This window comes from Gopherus flavomarginatus, chromosome 3, assembly GCF_025201925.1.
Source record: "Gopherus flavomarginatus isolate rGopFla2 chromosome 3, rGopFla2.mat.asm, whole genome shotgun sequence".
NCBI lineage: Eukaryota > Metazoa > Chordata > Testudines > Testudinidae > Gopherus > Gopherus flavomarginatus.
The window spans coordinates 228,172,463-228,198,733 of NC_066619.1; the positions used below are offsets into that span (position 1 = coordinate 228,172,463).

At 43.9% G+C, this 26,271-nt stretch overlaps 1 protein-coding gene across 1 annotated transcript in view; it reads left to right on the forward strand.

Annotated features, from left to right (window-relative positions):
• MTMR7 (myotubularin related protein 7) overlaps nucleotides 1–26,271 on the forward strand; it is a 74,782-nt gene that overhangs the window by 37,204 nt on the left and 11,307 nt on the right. Inside the window, exons 6-10 of the mRNA XM_050947607.1 lie at nucleotides 427–561; nucleotides 4,101–4,233; nucleotides 18,172–18,281; nucleotides 22,459–22,584; nucleotides 23,233–23,282. Of these exons, the coding sequence (XP_050803564.1) occupies nucleotides 427–561; nucleotides 4,101–4,233; nucleotides 18,172–18,281; nucleotides 22,459–22,584; nucleotides 23,233–23,282 (554 nt within the window). The remainder of the gene's footprint in view (nucleotides 1–426; nucleotides 562–4,100; nucleotides 4,234–18,171; nucleotides 18,282–22,458; nucleotides 22,585–23,232; nucleotides 23,283–26,271) is intronic.

Consider the following 26,271-nt stretch of genomic DNA (forward strand, 5'->3'; position numbering starts at 1 on the left):
CGGCGCTCTTTGTTTTTGCTTGTGGCGGCAAAAATGTTAGAGCCGGCCCTGGGCACAGACTTCAAAGCATAATATCAGTGAGCACCCATAATTTCACATACAGCATTGTTTCATATATTTTGCAATGGTACTATTGACCAGAATGTTATTAGTTTTCAAATGGTATTTCACAAGGCATATTTTGTACAAAAATCATTGCAGTAATATGTAGGGTGTGAATACAGGGGTGCTCACAGACAGAGCAACATTAAATTATTAGTGTTCAGCTACATTTAATGAATAATATTGCTCTACTGTTCCTGTTATTTGTACATGTAATGGAGCTATTTTGTTCATTTCCTAGTGATCTATTTTGTAAATAATTTTGTGTAGTAAATCATTAATGCACATTAAACACATGGGGGGATGTTGTTTGTTTTAATGCAGGCCTCAATCTGCAGGAGCAGCCAGCCCTTGTCTGGTTTCAGTGCTCGGTGCCTTGAGGATGAACAGATGCTACAGGCCATCAGAAAGGCAAATCCAGGAAGCAATTTCATATATGTTGTTGACACTCGGCCTAAAGTAAGTATGTTACAATTCTGGCACATATTTAACAACACCGGGTATATGTTGCAAAGTCAGAGAAAATACAGAATTCCAAATTATGGTGGCCACTAGGGGCTAGATTCTAGTCTCAGTTGCTTCCAGGTAAATCCACAGTAATGCTGCTCTGTAAAGTTACTCTGGACTTACCTTTTGAGTCTGAACTCCAGGTTATAAACCTTTGAAAAATCACAGTTCACACATGCTCTGTAGAGAATTGCTAGAGCTTAACAGCTCAGATCCCCAAGATTCTATCTACACTGATCATCCTCTATTCCCTCACAGCTCCTAGTGCTTACCAGACTCTGCATGTACCATCCCCACAGAGCGACTGAGCCTCCTCCATCCCCTCACAACTCCTACCTGTGACTGGACTGAGCAAATGCCATTCCAACAGAGTGACTGCTCATGTGCCAGCCCAGAGCTAAGGGGCTTAGAAAGACTTTCTCAGTAGTGGCTGCTCACAGATGCCCCAGGCCAAGGTGGGGCCAGGCACTGGTACTGAGAGCAGGGAGCCTGTCTCTCCTGGGCTTGCAGTGGTGACACCCTGGCAGTGTGGAGAAGGAAAAGATCTCATTCACATTCAGAGTGGACAAAAGCTGAGTCAAGGGCATTGCAGAGGAAGGCGGAGGGTATATGTTGGCACAAGAAGCCTGGGAGGCAGAGACTGGTACTGGCTGGGCAAGGAGACTGGGACCTGGGTGGGGTAGGGAGGCTAGGACTGAATAGGTAGGAAGGCTGGGAGGGGAGGCTCGCACTAGGAGCTAGGGGAAGCGGGAGGCTGGGACTGGTTGAGCAAAGAAACCATTAGGAACCGGGGTAGGGAAATGGGGATTGGAAGCTGTTGGGAAAAATGGGGTTGGGATGAGTTTTCCAAGGTTGTTCGTTATTGCTGAGAGGCTGCTTTGTTTGTGTTAGGAAGAACACTCATGTCTAATTCAAAAGTAGAGAGAGATTTGAATTCAACAGACTATTTATATCCTCATAGCAAGGCATGCTGAGGACTGTCCTAAAAGAACACTGTCCAGATGAAACATCTTTTACCTTGTTCACTGACACTAAAAGATGAGCAGATGGGCGTTTAGTACACTTGGTAGAAAATATTCTGCCTCCTTTTTTTTTTAAATATATACATTGCACGTTAAAAGAGGTTTCTGTATTAGAGATCTGGGGTTAGATTCACAGGACACCCAACTGCCCCTTTAGGCTGCTAAGTCCAACATTTAGGTGCCATTCTGGGGCACAATGATTGGGGGGACAGGGCGGTCCCAGTCTCTTTCATGTGAGGGGAGGAGAGAAGGCCTGGAGTGGGGTGAGGGCTCTATCTTCTCATGCTGCCGCCTCCTCTTTTGCTCCCGGGCCTGCTCCAGAAGGAGAGATTGTGACTTGGTTAGGACATGATGGTAGGTAACTTGGGAGGAAAAACCCGCTTCTCAGGAAAATCTAGTTGTGCCCTTGCACCACAGGCATTCACAAAACCTTTGCTCAGCTGCTGTCTAACCCAGCAGGTGCCTAAGTTTCCACTCCTGAAGTCTTACAGGTGTCTGAATTTCTGCCAGTGGGCATGGTCAAAGTCCCTAAATCCAGAAACTACCAAGCTGCTGTGAGCCCAACTCATAAACCCTGGTGGGATTCATAAACTAGAGATTCTCCTGCCTGTGTCACCTGTGGGGCCTGAGTCAGTTGACATGCTCAAAGTACATCTAACCTGCATAAAAGGAAGAGGAGGAACTCACACCTTAGCCCACTTGCTAGAATACCCAGTGGTTAGCACACTCATCCAGGATGTGGGTGATCTAGGTTCGAACCCCTAGCGGAGATTGGAATCCAGGTGTCCCACATTTTGGATGAGTGCTCTAACCACTGGGATACTAGATATAAGGAAGTGGCATCACCACTATCTTGCCATAGTTTTTCACAAGAAAGGGCTGGCTTAGGCACCCAGCTCTGGGAGAGGGTTCACAGCTGTGAATCCCAAGTGAGATAGGTGCCTCCCTCTGACTAGGGCCTAGGCATCTAACTTCCTTTGAGAGGCAGGGCCACCACACTACAGGCCGTCTGACTAGAGACACATTCCTGTATGCGGTATGTTCTTATGAAATATCATACTATTATAAATTTTAGAAGGTACTACTGAATGTAGAAAATGAAGTGTGTGTGTGTGTGTGTATGTGTGTATAGAGCTGCTCCCAGCTTAGAAATCTGGTACTCTGGTGGAATGAGGACTGCAAATTAGCAATCAAGGAAGGAAATAGGACATACAAGCAAGCAAAAAACTCAATGAATAGTAAAAAGTTAATGAATTATAAAAGATGTAAGGTGGTGTCACAAATGATTATCAAAAAGCCATAAAAGGAAAGTTGGAGAAATTTCTGTGGGAAATTGAACAAAGATTCAAAGCTTTCAGAAGTATATAAACAAATTCAAAGTGAATGGATTTCAGAGTAAAAGTAAATATCTATCAGGTCTTATTGTAAGCAATGAAACTGAAGTCTTCAACTTAGGAAAAGCAGACACTTTAGCAAAAGAATCTCAAAAGGCCAATAATTATATGAATCAAAACAAAGGTAGGCACTTTAGCAAAAGCTCATCTAGTCTCACTTCCTTTATATCACAGGCCACCAACACCCACACACTGAACCCAGCAACTGAAACTAGACCAACATACTTTTTAATATGGGATTATCAGATTAATTTTATCCCTTCGCAACTCACTCACTCACTCACTTGTGTGAAAATTTTAGTCACTCACTTGAACACAAATGAATGATAGGGTTTCAGCAAGATCCCAATAGTCTATATACAATTGGAGCTTATGCAGAAACAAGGATCAGCCTCTCTGAACTACAGCTTGTATAGACCATTCTTTTAGTCCATAGGGTCTAGCTAAATCCTAGGTGTTTCATGCCATAAGGACGAGCCAGGAGGAGGGAATGTTTTTGGCTACAGTGGGTGGGCTGGGTTGGGACTACTGGGAAGAGCCACTTCAGATCCAACCTGTCACCACCCGACTGGGAACCCTGTCCCGCCTCCCTCAGCTACTAGTTTAGGCTAAGAACCAGCATGGCACCTGTAGTGCATGTCTAGAGGTCAGGCCAGAGAACAATGGGAGCTGCGGGAAGTGGCGGCCAGCACGTCCCTGCAGCCTGCGCCGTTTCCTGCAGCTCCCATTGACCGGGAACGGCAAACCACCACCACTGGGAGCTGTGGGCGGCCATGCCTGCAGAGCATCAATGTAAACAAACTGTTTTGCAGCCTGCCAGCAGATTACCCTGATGGGCTGTGTGTGGCCCGCGGGCTGCAGGTTGCCCACCACTGCTTTAAAGGTTGAGTACCCTTCTAAAAAGGTGTAGCTACTAGAGTACACAAGTAAAATGAGAATATTCGGTTACAAGCTTTGAATTTTTAAATAATAGTTTAATTAATCCCCTTTTCTTCACTGCAGTAGGCTGAGAGTTGTCTTTTGAGCATGATCTGTTTCCTGCTCTCACGCAGTCTTTTTTATTTTATTTTTGCAGCTCAATGCAATGGCAAACAGAGCAGCGGGGAAAGGATATGAGAATGAAGACAATTACTCCAACATCAAGTTTCAGTTCATTGGTATTGAGAACATCCATGTTATGAGGAGCAGTCTGCAAAAAATGCTAGAAGGTGAAACTTTTCTTGATATCAATATACAGAGAGGTGGCCTAATTCTTCTGTCACGCAGGTGTAAATCCAAAGTTATTTTCTTTGAAGTCAATTGTATTTCACTTGTAAAACAGGTGAGAGAGGAGAATCAGGCCTATTGATATTGTACAGTGTATATCTCCCTATTTGCTAAAACATTTGTGCCACATATCATCCAAAGAAAAATGTTCTCTTGATTACAACAATGTCTTACTTTCAGTGATATTTCACCAATATTATTTTTCTTATGTGGTTTATAAGTTGGCTGTTTTTAAAAAAAACAGTTTAAATTGAAACTCAGGACAATTTTTAGGCATTTCTTAAAAAAAATCACTGTGGCTTAGATATTAGTGGACAATTTATGTTCGAGTTTGAGCTTGTAAAGCACAGTGCTTTGATTTTTTAAAAAATTTCATTGGCAAATGGGGAGTTCATACCTTTTATATTGTAAACTCTAACATAAACCCTTCTTATGTTCTGTACAGTGCAAGTCATATGAAGCCTGATTGTACAACCCTTAGTCACACAGGTGCAACCCTTACACACACACACACACACACACACACACACACACACGTAATATCATGGAAATGACAGTAATTCTCATGTAAATCGTCACCAATGTCAATAAGGATTACCCTGCCCATTGTTGTTATTATTATTTAATATTTGTATTACATTAGTGCCCAGAGGCCCCAGTCATAAAAATGCCCCATTGTGCTAGGTGTTATACAAATATATAAAGATCCCATACCTTCCCCAGAGTTGGTGCTTAACTAATACATAATAGTCTGTTCCCCAAATCTAGTTCTGTGTATTTGAATTTCTTGACTATGTCTGATTTTGATTTGTGTTTTGGAAAAGATAAGCCAAATGTTTACGGGCATGTCTACAATGGCAAAGTTACAGCTCTGGGAGTTACAGCACCGCTCACAGAGCGCTGAAGGGAAGCCGCTGTTGTGTGTTCACACTGTCAGCTGCCTGCGTAATAGTGTGTTCACACTTGCGGCACTTGCAGCGGTATTCGGAGCAGTGCACTCTAGGCAGCTATCCCACAGAGCATGTCTTTCTCTTCTGCTGCTAAGAGTTGTGGGAAGGTGGAGGGGGTAGCGGGGCAAACTGGGTCCTTTCCCAGTGCCCCGTAATGCATTGCTTCATATCGCAGCAATCCTTGTGCTTCCATCCGCATTTGTCACCATCTTTCAACAGTTTGTGTATTGCATGCCTTGGGCTGCAGGAATGGATCTTGAACTGTTGACCAGTGTGCTGCTTGCTCTGATCAACACATCACAAGTGGCAGTGGAGTTATTCCTTAACCTACAAAGACAAGAGGAGTGCGACATTGATTTCGCCACATGTAGTAGCTACAACACGAGATTGCTTGTGGCATTCATGGAGGCGCTGATCACAATGAAACACTGTTTTTGGGCTTGGGGAAACAAGCACTGTGTGGTGGGATCACATCGTCGTGCACGTCTGGGATGACGAGCAATGGCTGCAGAACTTTTGGATGAGGAAAGCCACATTCATGGGACTATGTGATGAGCTCGCCCCAGCCCTGCGGTGCAAGGACACGAGAATGAGAGGTGCCCTGCTGTTGGAGAAGCACATGGCAAATGCACTGTGGAAGCTGGCTACTCCAGATTGCTACCAATCTGTCGCTAATCAGTTCAGTGTGGGAAAATCGACGGTTGGACTTGTGTTGATGGAAGTCTGCAGGGCCATTAATCGCATCCTGCTCCGAAAGACTGTGACTCTGGGCAATGCATGACATTGTGGATGGCTTTGCTCAAATGGGCTTCTCTAACTCTGGAGGAGTGATAGATGGCAGGCATATTCCAATTCTGGCATCAGACCACTTAGTCATTGAGTACATTAATCGCAGGGGTATTTCTTAATGGTTCTTGTGGATCACTGTGAGTGTTTCACAGACATTAATGCAGGCTGGTTTGGAAAGGTGCATGATGCACCCATCTTTTGGAACACTGGCCTGTTCAGGAAGCTGCAAGCAGGGACTTTCTTCCTGGACCAGAAGATCACTGTAGGGGAAGTTGAAATGCCCATTGTGATCCTGGGAGACTGCGCCTACTCCTTAATGCTGTGGCTTATGAAGCCATTCACAGGGCAACTTGACAGCATCAAGGAGCAGTTCAGCAACAGGCTGAGCAAGTGCAGAATCACCATTGAGTGTGCTTTTGGCCATTTAAAAGCCCGCTTGCAATGCCTCTATGGGAAGCAGGACCTGGCCTATGACAATATTCCTATGCTTATAGCTGCGTGCTGTACGCTCCATAATATTTGTGAAGGGAAAGGTGAAAGCTTCACTCAGGGCTGGATCACAGAGGTTCAGCACTTGGAGACTGAGTTTGAATAGCCAGAGACCGGGGCTGTTAGAGGGGCGCAGCACGGGGTCATAAGGATCAGGGATGCCTTGAGGCAGCAATTTGAAACCAAAAGCCACCAATATTTGTTGCTATGCTCGGGAGTACAGTGCTTGCAATGCTAGGAGGTGATTGGTGCAGACAATGCAATATGTGGGTTTAACATAATTGTATGTTGCTTTGCAGGGCTCTTTTTGCTTTCAATTAAAGAATAAAGATTGCTTTCAAACCAACACAGTTCTTTTATTAAAAAACAATAACCGGAGAGAGTTAAACAAAAAAACAAACAAACCATCAGCAGTGAGGATGATGGGGGAAGGGAAGGTCCCAGGAGGAGGAGGGGTCCCAGGACTGCTAAAGATTTGTGTATGTCCAGGGATCATATCCAACCTTCTCCTTTGGAGTACAGTGCAGCGGGTGCAGTGCTTCAGCAGGGGCAAACTGCAGAGAGATGGGTTTGAGTGTTGAGTGCAGTGGGAGTCCGCAGTGCTGGACTGACGGGCAGGAGTGGAATGCCCGGGTACAGACTGGAGCCAGGAGGTTGATAAGAGTGTGTTGGCGGTGTCTGGGAAAGAGTTTTGTGACAGCAGCTGCAGGGGAGGGCGGGTGCGGAGTTGCTCGGTTTGAAGAGCTAGTATCGCCTGGAGGGTGTCTGCTTGGCGCTCCATAACATTTAAGAGCCACTCCATGGCTTCATTCTGGCATGCTGTGTTCTCCTTTTGGTCCCTCTTCCCGCTGTCCTGCCACTCCTTCAGTTCCTGTTTCTCAGCAGCGGAGTGGACCATAACATCACACAGAAAGTCCTCCTTAGTTCTTCTTGGCCAGTTTCTAATTCTGCGCAGCTGTTCAGATGCCAGTAACAAAGAGGGGGACTGGGCTCCCAAGGTCATCTCTGGGAAGTTTATAAATGCAACATTTTACAGAAGCAGTATTGTTTGCAACACAGACAACACTGATTCAGTGATTTAAAACACAGCCAGTACTCACATACCTGTTGCTAACTGGCTGACCCAGGCAAGCACACATGAGCCACGAGATCCCCAAATGGTGAGTAGCCGCAGGGGCAGGTTAAATCTCTCTTCCCAGACCCTGCTATACACTGGGCACGTGGCTCTTAGGGAGAGCCAGCACTGTAGTGGGGGCCTGATAATCATTCCTGTCCCCACACTTTCCACAGGATGTGATCATTATGGAAGATATCTTGCTGCTGAGGGTGAGCAGGGAATCAAGGGAGGGTCTTCTGCAAGCTTGCAGCTTCCGCCCTGGCCCCTATGCGGCTCACCTGTGTGCAGCAATGGTACACCCCCTCCACCCCCCGTGATGGCACAGTGCCGCTGGAAAGTTACTGTTAATATGGCAAGAAACAAAGCAGCTCCGCTGAGGAACCTGCAGGAGCGGATTGCCCAGTATCTCCATGAGTTTCCTGGAGATCTCTGAGAGTGATTCCTGTGAAGTGAGGGAGTCAATCAACAGCCTGTTCCACCACTCAGACTAGGCTTGTGGTGGGAGACAAGCCTGCTTTCTGCAACCCTTCTTCCCCTAGCAACTCGCTTCAGCAGTTCCCAAAATCAAATCCACTTACCAGGGATCTCCTCTCCTGTTTGCGCTTTGCCAAGATCCGACAGCTGTGACTGGCTAGCCTCCTCCAGGGTAGAGAAAAGCTCCGGCTGCATGCATCTCTGGCCTCCGAGTCATTCTCTCTGTCCCCGTCCCCCTCCACATCCTCATCCAAGATTTCCTCCTCCTGGCTTGGTCCACTTTCTACTGGCACGCGAACCACTGAAGTATCTACAGTGGAGGTGGGTTCGCCGCTGAATATCGCGTCCAACTCTTTGTAGAACTGGCAGCTCGTGGGCACAGCACCGGAGTGGCGATTTGCCTCCCGCACCTTGTGATAGGTGTTCCGCAGCTCCCTCCCTTTGACCCTGCACTGCAATGTGTCCTAATCATATCCCCTTTCAGGGTACGTCTACACTACGGGATTATTCTGATTTTACATAAACCAGTTTTGTAAAACAAATTGTGTAAAGTCGAGTGCACGCAGCCATACTAAGCACATTAATTCGGCGGTGTGCGTCCATGGTCTGAGGCTAGCGTCGATTTCTGGAGCATTGCACTGTGGATAGCTATTCCGTAGCTATCCCATAGTTCCCGCAGTCTCCTCCACCCCTTGGAATTCTGGGTTGAGATCCCAATGTCTGATGGGGCAAAAATCGTTGTCGCGGGTGGTTCTGGGTAAATGTCGTCAGTCATTCCTTCCTCCGGGAAGGCAATGGCAGACAATCATTTCGCACCCTTATTCCCTGGATTGCCCTGGCAGACGCCATACATGGCAACCATGGAGCCTGTTTTGCCTTTTGTCACTGTGACCGTATGTGTACTGGATGCCGCTGACAGAGGTGGTACTGCAGTGCTACACAGCAGCATTCATTTGCCTTTGCATGATAGCAGAGACGGTTATCAGTTGTTCTGTACCGTCTGCTGTGCCATTGTAAATTGGCGATGAGATGACGGTTATCTGTCGTTCTGTACTGTCTGCTGCTGTCATGGGTGCCCCCGGCTGAGGTCGGCCGGGGGTGCAAAGACAAAAATGGGAATGACTCCCGGGGTCATTCCCTCCTTTATGTTGTATCTAAAAATAGAGTCAGTCCTGCCTAGAATATGGGGCAAGTGTACTAGAGAACCATTGTAGCAGAGAGCACAGCCACTCCATGTCAGATCCCGCAGAAATGATGAACTACATGCCATTCTAGGGGGTGCCCCTGCAACAACTGCACCCATTGCTTCCTTGCTCCCCCAACCCTCCTGGGCTACTGTTGCAGGGTCCCCCCATTTGTGTGATGAAGTAATAAAGAATGCAGGAATAAGAAACACTGACTTGTTAGTGAGATAAAATGAGGGAGAGACAGCCTCCAGCTGCTATTAGTCCAGGCAGGACATTAAACGGTGCAGGGGAGAGGAGCCCAGCATCCCACTGCTATGATAGTCCAGGCAGTACAGAATCTTTTCTTTGCACATGAAAGGGAGGGGGCTGATGGAGCTCAGCCCCCAGTTTCTATGATGAAGACGGTTACTAGCCATTCTGTACCATCTACTGGGAATGACTGGGAATCATTCCTATTTTTACCCAGGCGCCCCCGGCCAGCCTCACCTGAGGCCAGCCAGGAGCACTCACGGGCTGATGATGACGATGGATAGCAATCATATTGTACCGTCTCCCAGCGGGGAGGGGAGAGGAGCGGATACTGCTCTTCAGTGCCGCAGCATCGCGTCTACCAGCAGCATGCAGTAGACATAGGGTGACACTGAAAAAAGTCAAGAAACGATTTTATTCCCTTTTCTTTCACGGGAGGAGAGGGGGTAAATTGACGAGCTGTACCCTAAACCACCCCGGATAATGTGTTTGACCCTACAGGCATTGGGAGCTCAGCCAAGAATGCAAATGCTTTTCGGAGACTGCTGTGGACTGTGGGATAGCTGGAGTCCTCAGTCCCCCCTCCATTCCTCCATGAGTGTCCATTTGATTCTTTGGCTTTCCGTTACGCTTGTCACGCAGCACTGTGCTGTGGACTCTGTATCATAGCCTGGAGATTTTTTTCAAATGCTTTGGGATTTCGTCTTCTGTAACAGAGCTCTTATAGAACAGATTTGTCTCCCCATACAGCGATCAGATTCAGTATCTCCCGTACGGTCCATGCTGGAGCTCTTTTTGGATTTGGGACTGCATCGCCACCCATGCTGATCAGAGCTCCACGCTGGGCAAACAGGAAATGAAATTCAAAAGTTTGCGGGGCTTTTCCTGTCTACCTGGCCACTGCATCCGAGTTCAGATTGCTGTCCAGAGCGGTCACAATGGTGCACTGTGGGATACCGCCCAGAGGCCAATACCGTCGATTTACGGCCACACTAATCCTAATCCAGTATGGCAATACCGATTTTAGCGCTACTCCTCTCGTTGGGGAGGAGTACAGAAACAGATTTAAAGAGCCCTTTATATCGATATAAAGGGCCTCGTTGTGTGGACGGGTACAGCGTTAAATTGGTTTAACTCTGCTAAAATCGGTCTAAACGCTTAGTGTAGACCAGGCCTCAGTCATGCATCGTGAAATCTGTCGATAGGTATCATAACCCCTGGCGCTGGAGCGCAGCTGGGACTGGACAGCCTCCTCTCCGTAAATGTTGATGAGGTCCAGCAGTCGGCATTGCTCCAAGTGGGGGATTGCCTAGTGCACGGAGCAGGCATAGCCACTTGGAAAGATGCACTGAGACCACTGCATGTGTCACCGAGCAAACAGGAAGGGGACTTCCAAAATTCCAAAGGAATTTACAGGGTGGGAATGACGGTTAGTCACCTGAGGGGAGAGCAGTAGAGTTCAAACCGATGACCAGAGAGGCGAGAACAGGCATTGTAGGACACCTCCTGGAGGTCGGTCACAGCATGGTAATTGACTACGGTGTCTACACTGGCACAGCGCTGTAGCCCCGGTTCAGAAAGCTGTATGCCTCTCCTCGGGGTAGTTTTTTTACATCGCTGCAACCACACAGTTTCTGCGCACTAAGTGGCTTGGCAGTGTGTACGCCAAGAATTACAGTGCAGAAAGCTGCTTTACTGCGCAGAAACTTGCCAGTGTAGATGGGGCCTAAGATGTTAAACTCTAGAATTAACTATTGCAGTAGCATATGTGTTGGGTGAATTACGGACCACACCTGAATCTTCAGCTAATGAGTTAGCTAAAACCTCTAAAGTAGAGTGCATTGCCTTAATATCATCTTGAGGTGACAAAAGCATGAATCATGGTAGTGAGATCTGCATCTGAAAGAAAGTCAAAGCCTCCTGGCCAGATGTAAAGGTAAAACTTCCTGGGCTGTCCACTTGTAATGTGGAGTGCAGTCACAATTGCTCTCCTTTGTATGGTGCAGCATAGACCCCTGCTGCATACCAGTCTCAGTTTGTAGACTAATACAGAGTGGTGATGGGGCCATGACACTCCCTACTCCCAACCACCACATGCTGTCTGATTTGGCAGGGTGTCTCCTGGCACATGTCTTCCCAATTATGCACCTATGTAAACTTGGGCCTAGGTGGGGTTGCTGGTTAATTCAATATCTGCAAGGCAACTTATTTTCATACAATACATCAGCCTCGCTATGGGGTATTATTATTAAGTTCCTTGATCTAAGAGTCTTAGGGTGAGGGCACAGAGGATTTCCAGTTAATGGTAATGTATTGTTTGGCTAGAAGTAATGCCAAGTGAATAAACCTGTCCTTGTATTTGTTCAGCACAAGTCCATCAAAGATAATGTAGTAAAAAAACACCAAGCTGCATGGGATACTAATGTGCTTTGGCTCTAAAATGATGCAAAAGTTCATCAGATGGGACCATGCCCAAAACCCCTATCAAGCAAAATCATTTATTTATTATGTATCTATGGTCTTAACATCTCACACAGTGTGGGAACTAAACATCTCAGCATCTATTTTGAAGAAGACAGTCTGTTGAAGCAGTCTTTTTTCCTTACAATCTCCCATCTATAAACCTGGAAGGACTGATAAAAATTAGAAGTTTGAGAGGCCCAGGCCATGATTACAGGTACCAAAATAGTTAAGCACATCACCATCATATTGAGTCTTTTACTGAGCCTCATGGCTTTCAGCTCAGGAGGACAGGTTAAGTATGTTTTAAGAGTCAGAAAATCAATTTTAAAACATTTGAAGATGTTTTATAATGTACAAACGTGTACTCTGGAGCCTTTCTCTTCTCCCAGTTACAGTAGCATGCCATCATCTGCTTCTCTTGTTGACCTTTTTCAAAAAGTCTTGCCTAAACTGTTCACAAAAAGTAACTCTGATTCAAAAGGAGACAGATAATATTAATATACATTTAATACTAGTTTTAAACCTTTGTATCGATGTGTATTTAGCTTAACCCAGTCCATTCTACGAAGTCGGGGTCAGCAACCTCTGGCATGTGGCTCGCCAGGGTAAGCACCCTGGCGGGCCAGGCCAGTTTGTTTACCTGCCGCATCAGGTTCGGCTGATCACAGCTCCCACTTAGGGTGACCAGATGTCCCGATTTTATAGGGACCATCCCAATTTTTGGGTCTTTTTCTTATATAGGCTCCTATTACCCCCACCCCTTGTCCCGATTTTTCACATTTGCTGTCTGGTCACCCTACTCGCACTGGCCGCGGGTTGCCGCTCCAGGCCTATGGGGGCAGCAGGAAACTGCGGCCAGCACATCCCTTGTTTTTTTTACTTTCAATCAAATATTTAGATATTAACACACACAATGTCTGCTGAATGTGAGACATTGTGGAACATTTCAGGGAACATAGAAATCTTTTAAAAGAGTAAGCTATGGATGCTGATCGAAAGTGATTTCAGTTTACCATGTGCTGCTGCTGGTTTTAAGTGGGCAGTGTGGAGAAGAAGATACGGAAACACAGAGCACCTGTTCCTGATCTCCCACAGGCATAAAATAGGGGTACAGTAACTCCTCACTTAAAGTTGTCCCAGTTAACATTGTTTTGTTATTAGTTTGCAGATCTATTAGAGATCATACATGTAAGTTGTGCAGTGTTCCGTTACAATGTTTGGCTCGCCCCACTCCCCCTACCCGGCATTCCAGCCAGGGAGTGGGCAAGCCCCTAACCCTGCTCCCTGGCAGGAGCGCCAGGCAGGTGGAATGGGGCAAGCCCCCATGCTCCAACCCCTCTACACTCCTGTTTCAAGCAAGCTTCACAATCATCAATGCTGAGTACAGTATTAAATTGTTTGTTTAAAATTATTTAACACTTATACTGTATATGTATATACTGTATACTGTATACTGTAAATTCTCAGAGAATTTAACTGTAATACTAGGTTACACACTTAATGGCTAAGGGAAAATCCTACCCCTCTGTTCACCCATGGGAGAACTCAAACAGTGGATGAACTGCACATCCATTGCATGGGGGAGCCCGCTTGCAAAGAGGCTGAGTACTGCAGTGGCTCTCTGTGCTGGAACATAGGGGTGATTATGTGCAGTAGAGAGAAATACCTGAAACTCTGGGACGATGATTACAACCACTATTCTTCTTCATTCTGTGGAGGAGCATATCTGTTGCACCGTCCTACACCCTAATTACCCTTTCTCAGTTTAGCTCCATTTTGCTTTACTCTCCCCCATCCCCCAACAGGATTTAGCCCTAAGTTTAAGGACAATAAACTTCCACTGAATTGTTGTCCAAATGAATACAAAAGTAATATTTAATGTACTGAATTATGTTAACAAAGGGCCAAATTCTGGCCAATGCTCCACATGCACACCTCAGAAGATCCACAGCCGACATTAGGAGTGCTGGGCAGAAGCTGGCTAACCATATCCTGCCTCCTCTGAAAAGCTGCAGGGAGATTGCTCCTCATATGTCTGGCATGGCCAAAGGGTCAGGCAGTGTGGTCCACACCCATGAGTGTGTACACGTTTGAGGTCACTGTGACCAAGTAATAGCCTTTATGCGCAACCCTGTGCCAAATCATTCCTGTGCTAAGCAGAAAAGTATGCAGAAGGGAGCTGTGTGTAAGGCTGGTCTCAGCCAAGTAGAGTAACCAGATATCTCAATTTTATAGGGACAGTCCCGATATTCAAGGCTTTTTCTTCTATAGGCGCCTATTACCCCAAACCCCCTTCCCGATTTTTCACACTTTCTATCTGGTCACCCTACAGCCAAGATTCAGGGGCCCATTAATATTGATTTGGTAGCATATTTGTATTCCTCACTGGGTGAGTTTAGCTCCTGTTTCCAAGTGGCAACCAGAATTTGATCTGTTATGATTTTTACATTTAGATGATGCACAACGTGCTGTTTGTCTGTATTTGAACAACAAAAATAGTGAATAGGGACTTCTCTTCTATTAATATTAAAAGCATCAGTTTCTTAGATAAGAACAAAACCTATGGTCTTTGAACGTCGTTGGGAGTTTTGCTTGGGTAGGCACTGCTGGGTTTGGCCCACAGACTTTAACCCAGTGGTCTCCAACCTTTTTATGCCCAAAATCACCTTTTGAATTTAAGGGCAACCCAGAATCTACCCTGCCATTTCCCTGAGGTCCCCAAAGCCCCACCCTGCTCACTCCATTCCCCTCCTCTGTCGCTTGCTCTCCCCCACCTCACTCACTTTCACTGGGCTGGGGTTAGGGGTTAGGGTTCGGCAGGGGGTGCAGGCTCTGGGCTGGGGCTGAGGGGTTCGCAGTGTGGGAGGGGCTCTGGGCTGAGTCTGGGGCAGGGAGTTGGGGTACAGGAGGGGGTGAGAGGTGTTGGCTCTGAGAGGGAGATCAGGGCTGGGGCTTGGGGTGCAGGAGGGGGCTCAGGGTACAGAAGGGGGTATGGTGGCTCTGGGCTGGGGCTTGGGGTGCGGCATCCTACCAGGCATTTACCTCCGGCGGCTCCCGATTGGTGGTGCAGCGTGGCTGCTGCTAATGCAGGCTTCCTGTCTACCCCTGTCCCACACCACTCCCAGAAGGGTCCAATGTGCCCCTGTGGCCCCTGGAAGGAGGTGGGGGGAAGAGGCTCCGTGCGCTACCTCTCTCTGCAAGCATCACCCTCACAGCTCCCATTGGCCACAGCTCCCTGTTCCTGGCCAATGGGAGCTACAGAGGCGGTGCTTGCAGGCAGGAGCCACGCGCAGAGGGAAACCCCTACCCCCAGGCCTGCATTGGCTGCTTCTGGGAGCAGTGTGGGGCTGGGGGCAGGCAGGGAGCCTGCCTTAGTAACAGCCCTGCTGCGCCACCAGTTGATCATGATCGACCGGTTGGTGACCACTGCTTTAACCCTTCCCCCAACTGAGCAAAAGCCAACTTTAGGATTTGTGGGGCCTCAAGCTGCCGGAAATGGGAAAATTAATCCAGCAGTTGCCTCCCCATCTGGTGCTATTGCTGGTGGGCACTATAGATCTGACAGTATGCTGTTCCTTCTCCCACTCCAGTCCAGTTACTGGGGAGAAAAATAAGGGCAGCCTATGAGATGTTGAGCTTCCATACAATTTACTGCCCCAAGTGGCTCCTTAATTTTCCTGTGCGTAAAGTCATCTCTGCCCCATACCTTCCTCCATGTGAAATAGCTGCAGAGCCTTTTATAATTCAAACATTTTCATTTCTTTTCTTTTGATACACAGATATTTTTGTGGCTTCATGTATGTTTTGCCTAGTTACTGAATTCAGCATTAGTTGAATTTACTATTAAACTACAGATCAGTAGTCAGCATCACAGATCAGTAGCCAGCATCACTTAAACTATGTGGCATATGTCTCTGATTTAGGACAAAATGGCCTTTGCTCAGTAAAATGGTAAGTAAATATTGATTCTGATTTGGTAGCAGGAATGAGCAAAGTAGTATTTCAGCTTTCCTGGGCTTTTGCAAACAGAGCCAGCAGCTTCAATTAAAATTCAACTACTAATTGCTTATACTTCCATCTGCACAAGAGCATTAATCATTTGAAAGACTGTTTGCTTTCAGTACTGTTACTCAGGGTTGTTGTTGTTTTTCTTTTAAGTGTTTCAAAAATGACTTGTAAAATAAACTTCTGTGAGAACCTCTGTGTTCAAAGATTGAAATCCGTTATATAATACACATTAGGTTACTGTGCCTTAGAATGAAAAAGGGTTAAAAAAATCAGAAATTGAAAGCTGAGGTGGACTAATTATGAATTTCACTTATAGAGTGAAATCCTGGCTACACTGAAGAAAATGGAAATTTCTTTCTTGGGATCAAATTTACTGATATGAAAAACTGGCGCAGCTGTACCCAAATCACCAGTGTTGCATGGTCTTATGTCTGTGATGGATATGGCACATGAAACTTTATAATGTCTGACACAGAATTTTATTGCCCTTTTAAAGAATGGTTTCTACTGGATTGAGACCACAAGTCAGATTTCAGATGAGAGTGAGGTGCTTTTTTATTTTTTTATTTTTTTTTGGCCAATGTTACTAATTTTGGAATAGTTAAAAAGAGAAAGAGGGAGAATGAAGACAGACATTTAACAACAGTGGGATGAAACTGTATCACACAGACTCAAAAAAAATTCAGACATTGTACAGAGATGAAAATATGTTAATATTATAGTAATTTATGTGTAGCATATACGATTTCAAGGGATGAATTTTCATGTAATATAGCATGTCCAATACTCACTCACGGATGGTTTAACAGGACATCTGAATTTCATGTTGGGTACATAAGTTCTCATTGTGTATATCTACGTATTGATTTCGCATTCACATTTGGGATCCTGTTAAATCTACCAACGTTGGAAAGATGAGCTGAGTAACTCTCCCCCCCCCAATATTTGCTCTCTGCTTTGAATGTTCTATGAATTGTATGTGTTATTTCAAAATTAAAGGGAAATAATTAATAGAGATTTTAAGCTCTTTGAGGCAGGGGTCATCTTTTTATTTTGTGTTTGTTCAGTGCTGGGCACCATGGGGTCCTGATCCATAGCTAGGGCTCGTAAGTGCTACAGTAATACAAATAAAAAACAAAACAGTATCAATTCTTTGTGAGAGGAAGAATTGTTCTCAGTGGATTGGGGCAGTGGGCAATGTCTCTGGCAATAGTGGATGAAAAGGGGCCCCTGCTGTATCACAAGAGGTGCCTTGGAGCCTGCAAGCTGCCAAGAGAATGGATTTTATTCACCCTGTCCATTTGCAGGGTATCCAGATAAACTTGAAATATGTTTGCTGTATACAGGGCTTCTGAATGTCAACCTTGGATGCTTAGCTCGGCACATATATGAATAATATGGCCATTTACCTGCCTAACAGCTGATTAGAGCATAAGATTTAGATTTCCTGATACATTTATTTTCAATATTATTTAACTTCTTTAGGACCTTCTATCTGAGGAGCTCAAATTGTTTTCACAGTATTATTGAGTTAATCCTCAGAACCCTTCTTACAGATGGGGAAATTGAGGCACAGTGAGGTTAAGGCCAACAGCTTTAATGGCTGGCTTAATTTCTTTGTGCCCAAATTAATGGTCACTTCTGAAAATTTTATCCTGCAGGACTTGGCCAAGGCCACACATGAAATCTGTGGCAAAGCTGGGGGGAAAACCACAATCCTCTCGACTCCAACTTCTGATAATTAATCATGGGATCATCCTTCTCCACTGTCACAGATTTCATTACTACTGTTAAAGTGGTTATGCTTATGGAAAACCTACATCACAGAAGAAATATTTATATAAATTCCAAAGTACTGCTCGGGAATCTTTTAAAAGAAGCATTTCTCTTATAAGTTTTGTAAAATCTACTTTTTTTTTAACAACTTTTTTTTACACATTGGGCCAAATTTCACCCAACGCTATCCCTTCAACTTATGTTTTCATACATGCTGTATAGAACCTTAGATATACTTAGAAGTAATCTTTCCATTTCAGAATATGTCTGTTTCGTGTAGAGAATCTGCAAACGTATCGATACTTAGGTTGAACAGTAAGTCGGAACCTACGAGTTAAAATGTTATGTTGTGCATTAAAAACGTGAATTACTTTACAGTTTGTGAGCTGAAGTCCCCTTCTATGAGTGACTTCCTCTGGGGCCTGGAGAATTCTGGCTGGCTAAAACACATCAAAGCCATCATGGATGCGGGCATCTTCATTGCAAAGGTAAATTATGTAAAACTAAATCAAAATTGATTGACGTGATGCAGAAAACTGAGGGCCAGATTCACTGCTAGTGAAACTCCATTGACTTAAATGAAGTTACACTAGAAAATAATCTGGCCCTAAATGTGTAATGTTTCTGTGAGGGGAGAAGAGACAATTTTTAGTTTGGCAAAAGTTGTCATTTGGACACTTTGCTTGTAAATTAGTGTTCTATTCCCCTCTATTCTTGTGCACTAATTACCTGAATTGCAGTGCAGCCTCCACTAACCAATGCTGTATATCTTAATTTCCTAACTTTTCCCTGCAGACAGTTACTAAACCTGTTTCTCCTTAAGTTCTCCTTGTTGAAGGTTAAGTGTTGCAGCACTACCTCTAGATATGATTGTTCCTGTGCACACATGACAACTTAATTATACTCTGGTCCCACTTTATTGCCTGAACCAACTCCCGTGCATTACCAAGGCCAAGTATGAAGTGTTGTGACCATGTAGGTCCCAGGATATTAGAGAGACAAGGCAGGTAAGGTAATATCTTTTATAGGACCAACTTCTGTTGGTGAGAGAGAGAGAAGCTTTCAAGCTTACACAGAGCTCTTCTTCAGGTCTGGGAAACTTACTCAGAGTGCAGGTCTACAGTACAAACTTTCATTGGTGCAGCTGCATAGCGCTTCTGGTAAAGATGCTCTAAGCCAGGAGCTGGCAACCTTTGGCACATGGACCACCAGGGTAAGCCCCCTGGCAGGCTGGGTCAGTTTCTTTACCTGCCACATCCACAGGTTCGGCCGATCGCGGCTCCCACTGGCCGCGGTTCACCGCTGCAGGCCAATGGGGGCTGCCGGAAGCGGCGGCCAGCACATTCCTTGGCCCGCACCGCTTCCCACAGCCCCTATTGGCCTGGAATAGCAAACGGCGGCCCGTGGGAGCTGAATCAGCTGAACCTGCAGACGCGGTAGGTAAACAAACCGGCCCAGCCCACCAGGGAGCTTACCCTGGTGGGCCATGTGCCAAAGGTTGCTGACCCCTGCTCTAAGCTGACAGGAGAGAGCTCTCCTGTTGGCTTAATATCTCCACCTCTGCGAGAGGCGGTAGTTACACCGGCAGGAGAGCTGTCTACACGAGGGTTAAAGTCGGTATAACTACATCACTCAGGGGTGTGGATTTTTCACATCTCTGACGACATAGTTATACTGAAGGAAGTGTGTAGTGTAGACCTGGCCAGAGTGTCACAGCTAAATACAAGGTGGAACAGATGATTTAGCATAAGCAATTAACACATATTTCAAGCGACCATTCAAGATAAGTGGCCAGTTAACACTCCTCCAGTCACAGGCCAAAAAGCTTGTGAAAGTGGGGAAAGCAGCTCGGGGGCCGGGGTAGTATTGTTAGTAGGTTATAGCCTGTTATAATAAGCCATAAATCCAGTTTCTCTATTCAATCCATGATTTTTAGTGTCTAGCAAAGTTATGAATTTAAGCTCCCACTATTAACTTACTTAACTAATCAGTTTTCAGAAGGGTAGCTGTGTTAGTCTGTATCAGCAAAAACAATGAGGAGTCCTTGTGGCACCTTAGAGACTAACAAATTTATTTGGGCATAAGCTTTTGTGGGCTATAGCCCACTTCAACAGATGCATGGAGTGAAAAATACAGTAGGTAGGTATAAATATACCGCACATGAAAAGATGGGAGTTGCCTTACCAAGTAGGAGGTCAGTGCTAACAAGGCCAATTGAGTCAGGGTGGATGTGGCCCATTTCCAACAGTTGACAAGAATGTGTGAGGGCTCGTCCAGACTAGGGGGGGGAAATCGATCTTAGATATGCAACTTCAGCTATGTGAATAACGTAACTGAAGTCGAATATCTAAAATCGAATTACTCACCCGTCCAGACGGCACGGGATCAATGTCCGCGGCTCTCCATGTCGATTCCGGAACTCCGTTGGGGTTGGTGGAGTTCCGGAATCGATATAAGCGCGCTCGGGGATTGATATATCGCGTCTAGATTAGACGCGATATATCGATCCCCGAGCAATCGATTTTAACCCGCCGATACGGCGGGGTAGTCTGGACGTACCCGGAGTATCAACAGAGGAAAAGTTAGTTTTTGTAGTGACCCAGCCACCATCTTTTCATGTGCTTTATATTTATACCTGCCTACTGTATTTTTCACTCCATGCATCTGATGAAGTGAGCTGTAGCCCATGAAAGCTTATGCCCAAATAAATGTGTTAGTCTTTAAGGTGCCACAAGGATTCCTCGTTTTAACTAAACAGTGTTAACTAAACAATCTGTTCCATTTTGTATTTATCTGTCACTCTCTTAAGTTTCCCAGTCCTGAAGAAAATCTCTGTGTAAGTTTGAAAGCTTATCTCTCTCGCCAGTAGAAGGTGGTCCAATAAAAATATTACCTCACCCACCTTGTCTCTCTGTTACCAAAGTCTAATGCAAGAGAAGCCTCTTCTCTATATACTTACCTATTTGTCCCAAGAAGCAGTTGTTTATAGTACTGAGAAATTGTTTATCCCAGTATTTTGCATTTACTATCACTGTTCTACTTTTGAGGCTGTTATTACTCTCCCAACTAGTGTATTTTATTGTAAAGACCTGGTGTCTCTGGCTAGTGCAGTTCTACTTCATGGTATTCTACTCAGAACTTTTATTTTGTTAGTCCATAGTATCTTATGTTTAGTGCTATTCTCCTGCCTGTCTTTTTAATAGTGAATAGAAATTATGCTATCCCTTTGATAATCACGTACGGCTCATGTTTCTGAAATGTCAACTACTTGTAGGTCTTCCCAATGTCAGACACTCCAGCTCTCTCATTTTTTCTCTTACAGTGGTAATTAGTGTATAAGTGTTTATGTGACTTTTTTTTTTTTAAATGACATGCCCAGTCTCATGTTTTTGCTGATACTCAGTAACTATCAGAGTTCTTTCTTGCCTTGCTTCTGCCTTTCCCATATGCAACTGTAACTATCTATAGCAGAATTCATTAGGTGAAGTCTGGGCCCCACTTAATTCAATTGGCGTTTTGCCATTGACTCCACTGCTGCCAGGATTTCACTCATTGATCTCAGCATTTGCCGTCTTTCCCCTAGTGGCAAGTTTAAGTAATGTCTGCAAATCATCTTTATTTTTGTTGCATATGTGCCCACCACCTTCCTGTTTCTCTTTGTTTTGGAATGCAGATCTACTTGTATAATTTTGGTTCCTGAGTAAAAATCTACTTGGAATTTTTGCTCTATTTCTGGCTAGCCTCTAGTATCCAGATTTTTATCCTTGCCAATTGTTAAATATTGGCATTTTGCCCACAGGATTCCATTCTGGTGGAATTATCTCCCTCCTAAAATAAACATTGATGATTCATTATTAGTCATTGTTCCACTTTGATTTAAAGTTTTCAAGAGTTTATTTTTCTAGGTACTTTCTTTCTTAACTCATTTTATTTTTCTCCATTGAGATTTAAGTACAGCTTTCTTTAGAAATCATAAAGAAACAACAAAGGGCAAAAGCCTTATTTAAAATAAATCCTTTTAATCCACATTGAGTTCTAACTTCCCCAAAAGGATCTTCCAGGTTTACTGAACATAACCTCTTCCTTGCACACATCACTTATACTATGCATGAAACAGCTCTCTTCCTGATAATGTAAATTAAGATTACAGAATTATAGACTTCAAATCTTGCATATTGAATATGGACATGTATCATAAATGCAGGCTTCCTCTATGTGCTTTGTGGTCTGATACTCTTGTGTTCAGTAACGTCCTTGAACTGAGGAAGCTATTTTTCAGATGGAGATACTACTGCTATCAGTCTAGATACCTTAGGTACTTACATCTCCACTGTTACCATGGTATCTGAGCACCTCACATTCTTTAATGCAATTACCGTCACAATATAACTCTCAGGTAGGGAAGAGTTGCTATCCCCATTTTATAGATAGGGAAACTGAGGCACGGAGAAGCTCATTTGAAATCAGTAGGCGTTAGGCACCTAAAAAGCTTTTTTGGACCTGGGCCTTGGCTGTCACAGGAGGTCTGTAGCCGAGCAAAGACCTGAACCCAGGCCTCCTACATGCGAGGCTAGCACCCTAAACCACTGGGCTCACGTGCATCTCTACTGTTACCCATTGCCATAACCTTATTTACTACTTCTGTGAATCTTTCTGTCCTTTTAGGCTGTGGCAGAGGAAGGTGTGAGTGTTCTTGTTCATTGCTCAGATGGCTGGGACAGAACAGCTCAGGTTTGCTCTGTAGCAAGCCTTCTATTAGATCCATTTTACCGAACTATAAAGGGATTTATGGTAAGCAAACCTATTTTACAGAGGGTGTAAATGTTCTATGACATCATGTGCAAAGTATTAACACTAATGTTCTTTGTGTGTGTGTGTAGAGAAAACAACCTTTTCCTTAAAAATGTCTTTTTTTCTTAAGTAGAAAGTTTAAAAAAAACCAAAGTGGTTCAAATTATCAATGCCAAATTATCCAAATTAACCCCAAACATTTGGTTCCATCAAGTATAGTCCGTCTTTGTGTTTTGAATCATGACAAAGAAACTGTCTTGTTGCCCAAGACGTTGTTTTGGGAGCATCAGTTTATACTTAGGATTAAAATTTTCAAAGATGAGCACTGAAGTTTTGCCTATCAAAATTGGGTGCAAATCAGGGGGTTCGGGTTGGGGAAACCATGTTTGAAATCTGTTCCTTTTCAACAAGGGGACCGATGTCCAAATTGGCTCTGGCAGAGTATGCACGAATGTTTACCAACCTTATGGTCATTCCTGCAAAGATAGGTTTGCAAGGCTTGTAGACTTTAATAAAAAATGATAGGCGGTCATTTGGAATCAAGCTTTGTTGAAATACAGCAGTGCTAATTTCCATCATCTTTTGCTTCCTCTAAAAATTAATCTTGATTCCATTACATGACACTTATGTGCACTTTTCTCATTTTAGGTATTAATTGAAAAAGATTGGGTTTCCTTTGGGCACAAATTTAATCACAGGTAAGGGTACTCTCAGGTTTTTTTTCAATATACACTTTTTTCATAAGGGAAGGTCAGCTGTCTGCTGATGCCATTTTAATTTGATTTTCAAATGGCAGTGAGAAAGTAAACTAACATGATGCCCTCAAGTTATTCCTCTTAACTTATTTATTTATTTATTATAGACTATTGGAAAATAAAATTGAAATGTTGTTTTCTTACCATTCTTTCCCCATTGTTTACTATTGAGTATATTGGATGCTTGTCTTGTGCTTACTTTTACCATTGAAGCATTCATTTTGGAGAGAAGTTTCTATTGTAGTCAATAGGAGTTCTGCCATTGACTTCAATAGGAGACAAGATTTCACTCATGCAGAATTAAGGCCCAGATCAGGAAAGCATCCCTACTCAGGACAGCACTTAACTTTAGGCATATGCTTAAGTGCAGTTGACATCAAGGATCTGTGATCTGAGACCTCCTCAGTCTATATTATTCTGTCAAATTAAAACAAAACATATTTCAAGTAAAGGGAATATAAAATGTACTGATTTTACAAATTGTTTTATGCGTGCCTCCAAATATCATAAGAACGGCCACACTGGTCAGACCAATGGTCCATCTAGTGCAGTATCCTGTCTTCCGATGATGGCCAGTGCCAGGTGCTTCAGAGGGAATGAACAAAACAGGTAATCATCAAGTGATCCATCTCCTGTTGTCCACTTCCAGCTGCTGGCAGTCACATGCTATAGAGATACCTAGAGCATGAGGTTGCATCAATGACCATCTTGGCTAATAGCCATTGGTGGACCTATCCTCCATGAACTTATCTAATTCTTTTTTGAATCCTGTTACAGTTTTGGCCTTTACAATATTCCCCTGGCAATGAGTTCCACAGGTTGTCTGTGCGTTGTGTGAAGTACTTTCTTTTGTTTGCTTTAAACCAGCAGCCTATTAATTTACTTGAGTGACCCCTGGTTCTTGTGTTATGTGAAGGTGCAAATAACACTTCCTTATTCACTTTCTTCACATCCTTCATAATATCAAATCCCCCCTTAGTCATCTCTTTTCCAAGATGAAAAGTCCCAGTTTTATTAATCTCTCCTCATAGGGAAGCTGTTCCATACCCCTAATCATTTTTGTTGTCCTCGTCTAATTCTTATCTATCCATCCATTCATCCCTTTACTAGTGGTTCCTAACATTTTGTTAGCTTTTGTGACTGCTGCTGCACATTGAACAGATGTTTTCAGAGAACTATCCACAATGACTCCAAGATCGCTTTCTAGAGTGGTAACAGCTAATTTAGATCTCATCATTTTGTATGTATAGTTGGGATTATGTTTTCCAATGTGTATTTCTTTAACATTTATCAGTATTGAATTTCATCTGCCATTTTTTTGCCCGGTCACTCAGTTTTGTGGGATCCTTTTGTAACTTTTACTTAACCCCAAACAGACTGTTATCTTAAGTAATTTTGGATCACCTACAAATTTTGTCACCTCACTATTTACCCTTTTTGCCAGATCATTTATTAAGATGTTGAACAGCACTGGTCCCAGTACAGATCCCTGGCAGACACCACTGTTTACCGCTTTCCATTGTGAAAACTGACCACTTATTCCTGCCCTTTGTTTCCTATCTTTTAACCAGTTACTGATCCCCGAGAGGACCTTCCTTCTTATCTCATGACTGCTTACTTTGTTTTAGATTTTTTGATGTAGGACCTTGTCAAAGGCTTTCTGAAAGTCCAAATACACTATATTTTCTGGATCACCATTGTTCACATGTTTCTTGATCCTGCCCAAAGAATTCTAATAGATTGGTGAGACGTGATTTCCCTTTACAAAAGCCATGTTGACTCTTTCCCAACAAATCGTGGTCATCTATGTGTGTGATAATTTTATTCTTTACTGTAGTTTCAACCAGTTTACCAGGTACTGAAGTTGGGTTTACCAGCCTGTAATTACCAGAATCACCTGTGAAGCCTTTGTATAAAAATTGGCATCACATTAGCTGTCCTCCAGTCATCTGGTACAGAAGCTCATTTAAATGATAGGTTACATACCACACTTAGTAGTTCTGCAATTTCAAATTTGAGTTCCTACAGAACTCTTGGGTAAATACCATCTGGTCCTGGTGACTTCTTACTGGTTAGTTTATAAATTTGTTCCAAAACCTCCTCTATTAACACCTCAATCTGGAAAAATTCCTCAGACTTCTCACCTAAAATGAATGGCCCAGGTGTGGGAATCTCCCTCCCATCATCTGCAGTAAAGACAGATGCAAAGAATTCATTTAACTTCTCTGCAATGGCTCTATCTTCCTGGAGTGCTCCTGTAACACTTTAATCATTCAGTGCCCCCACAGATTGTCCTATAGGCTTCCTGCTCCTTGTGTACTTAACATTTTTTTTTTTTTTGCTGTTGGGTTTTGAGCCTTTTGCTAGTTTCTCTTCAAATTTTTCTTTGGCCCACCTAATTATACATTTTTACTTGACTTGCTAGAGTTTATGCTCCTTTCTGTTTTCCTCAGTAAGATTTAATTTCCAATTTTTAAAGGATGCTTTTTGGCCCCTAACAGCTTCTTTTATTTTGTTGTATAGCCACGGTGGCGCTTTTTTTGTCCTTTTACAATTTTTTTTTATTTGAGGTATCCATTTAATTTGAGCCTCTATTATGGTGTTTTTAAAAAGTTTCCATGCAGCTTGCAGGCATTTCACTTTTGGGACCATACCTTTTAATTTCTGTTTAACTAGTTTCCTCATTTGTGTGTAGTTCCCCTTTCTGAAATTAATGCTGCTTCTTTGATGTTTCATCCCATCTCTCCATCCCTCACAAGGATGTTCAATTTAGTTATATTATGATCATTATTACCAAGTGGTTCAGCTATATTCATCTCTTGGATCAGATCCTGTGTTCCACTTAAGATTAAATCAAATAACTACCTCTCCCCTTGTGCGTTCCAGGACTAGCTGCTCCAAGAAGGAGTCATTTATGGTGTCTGCATCCCAT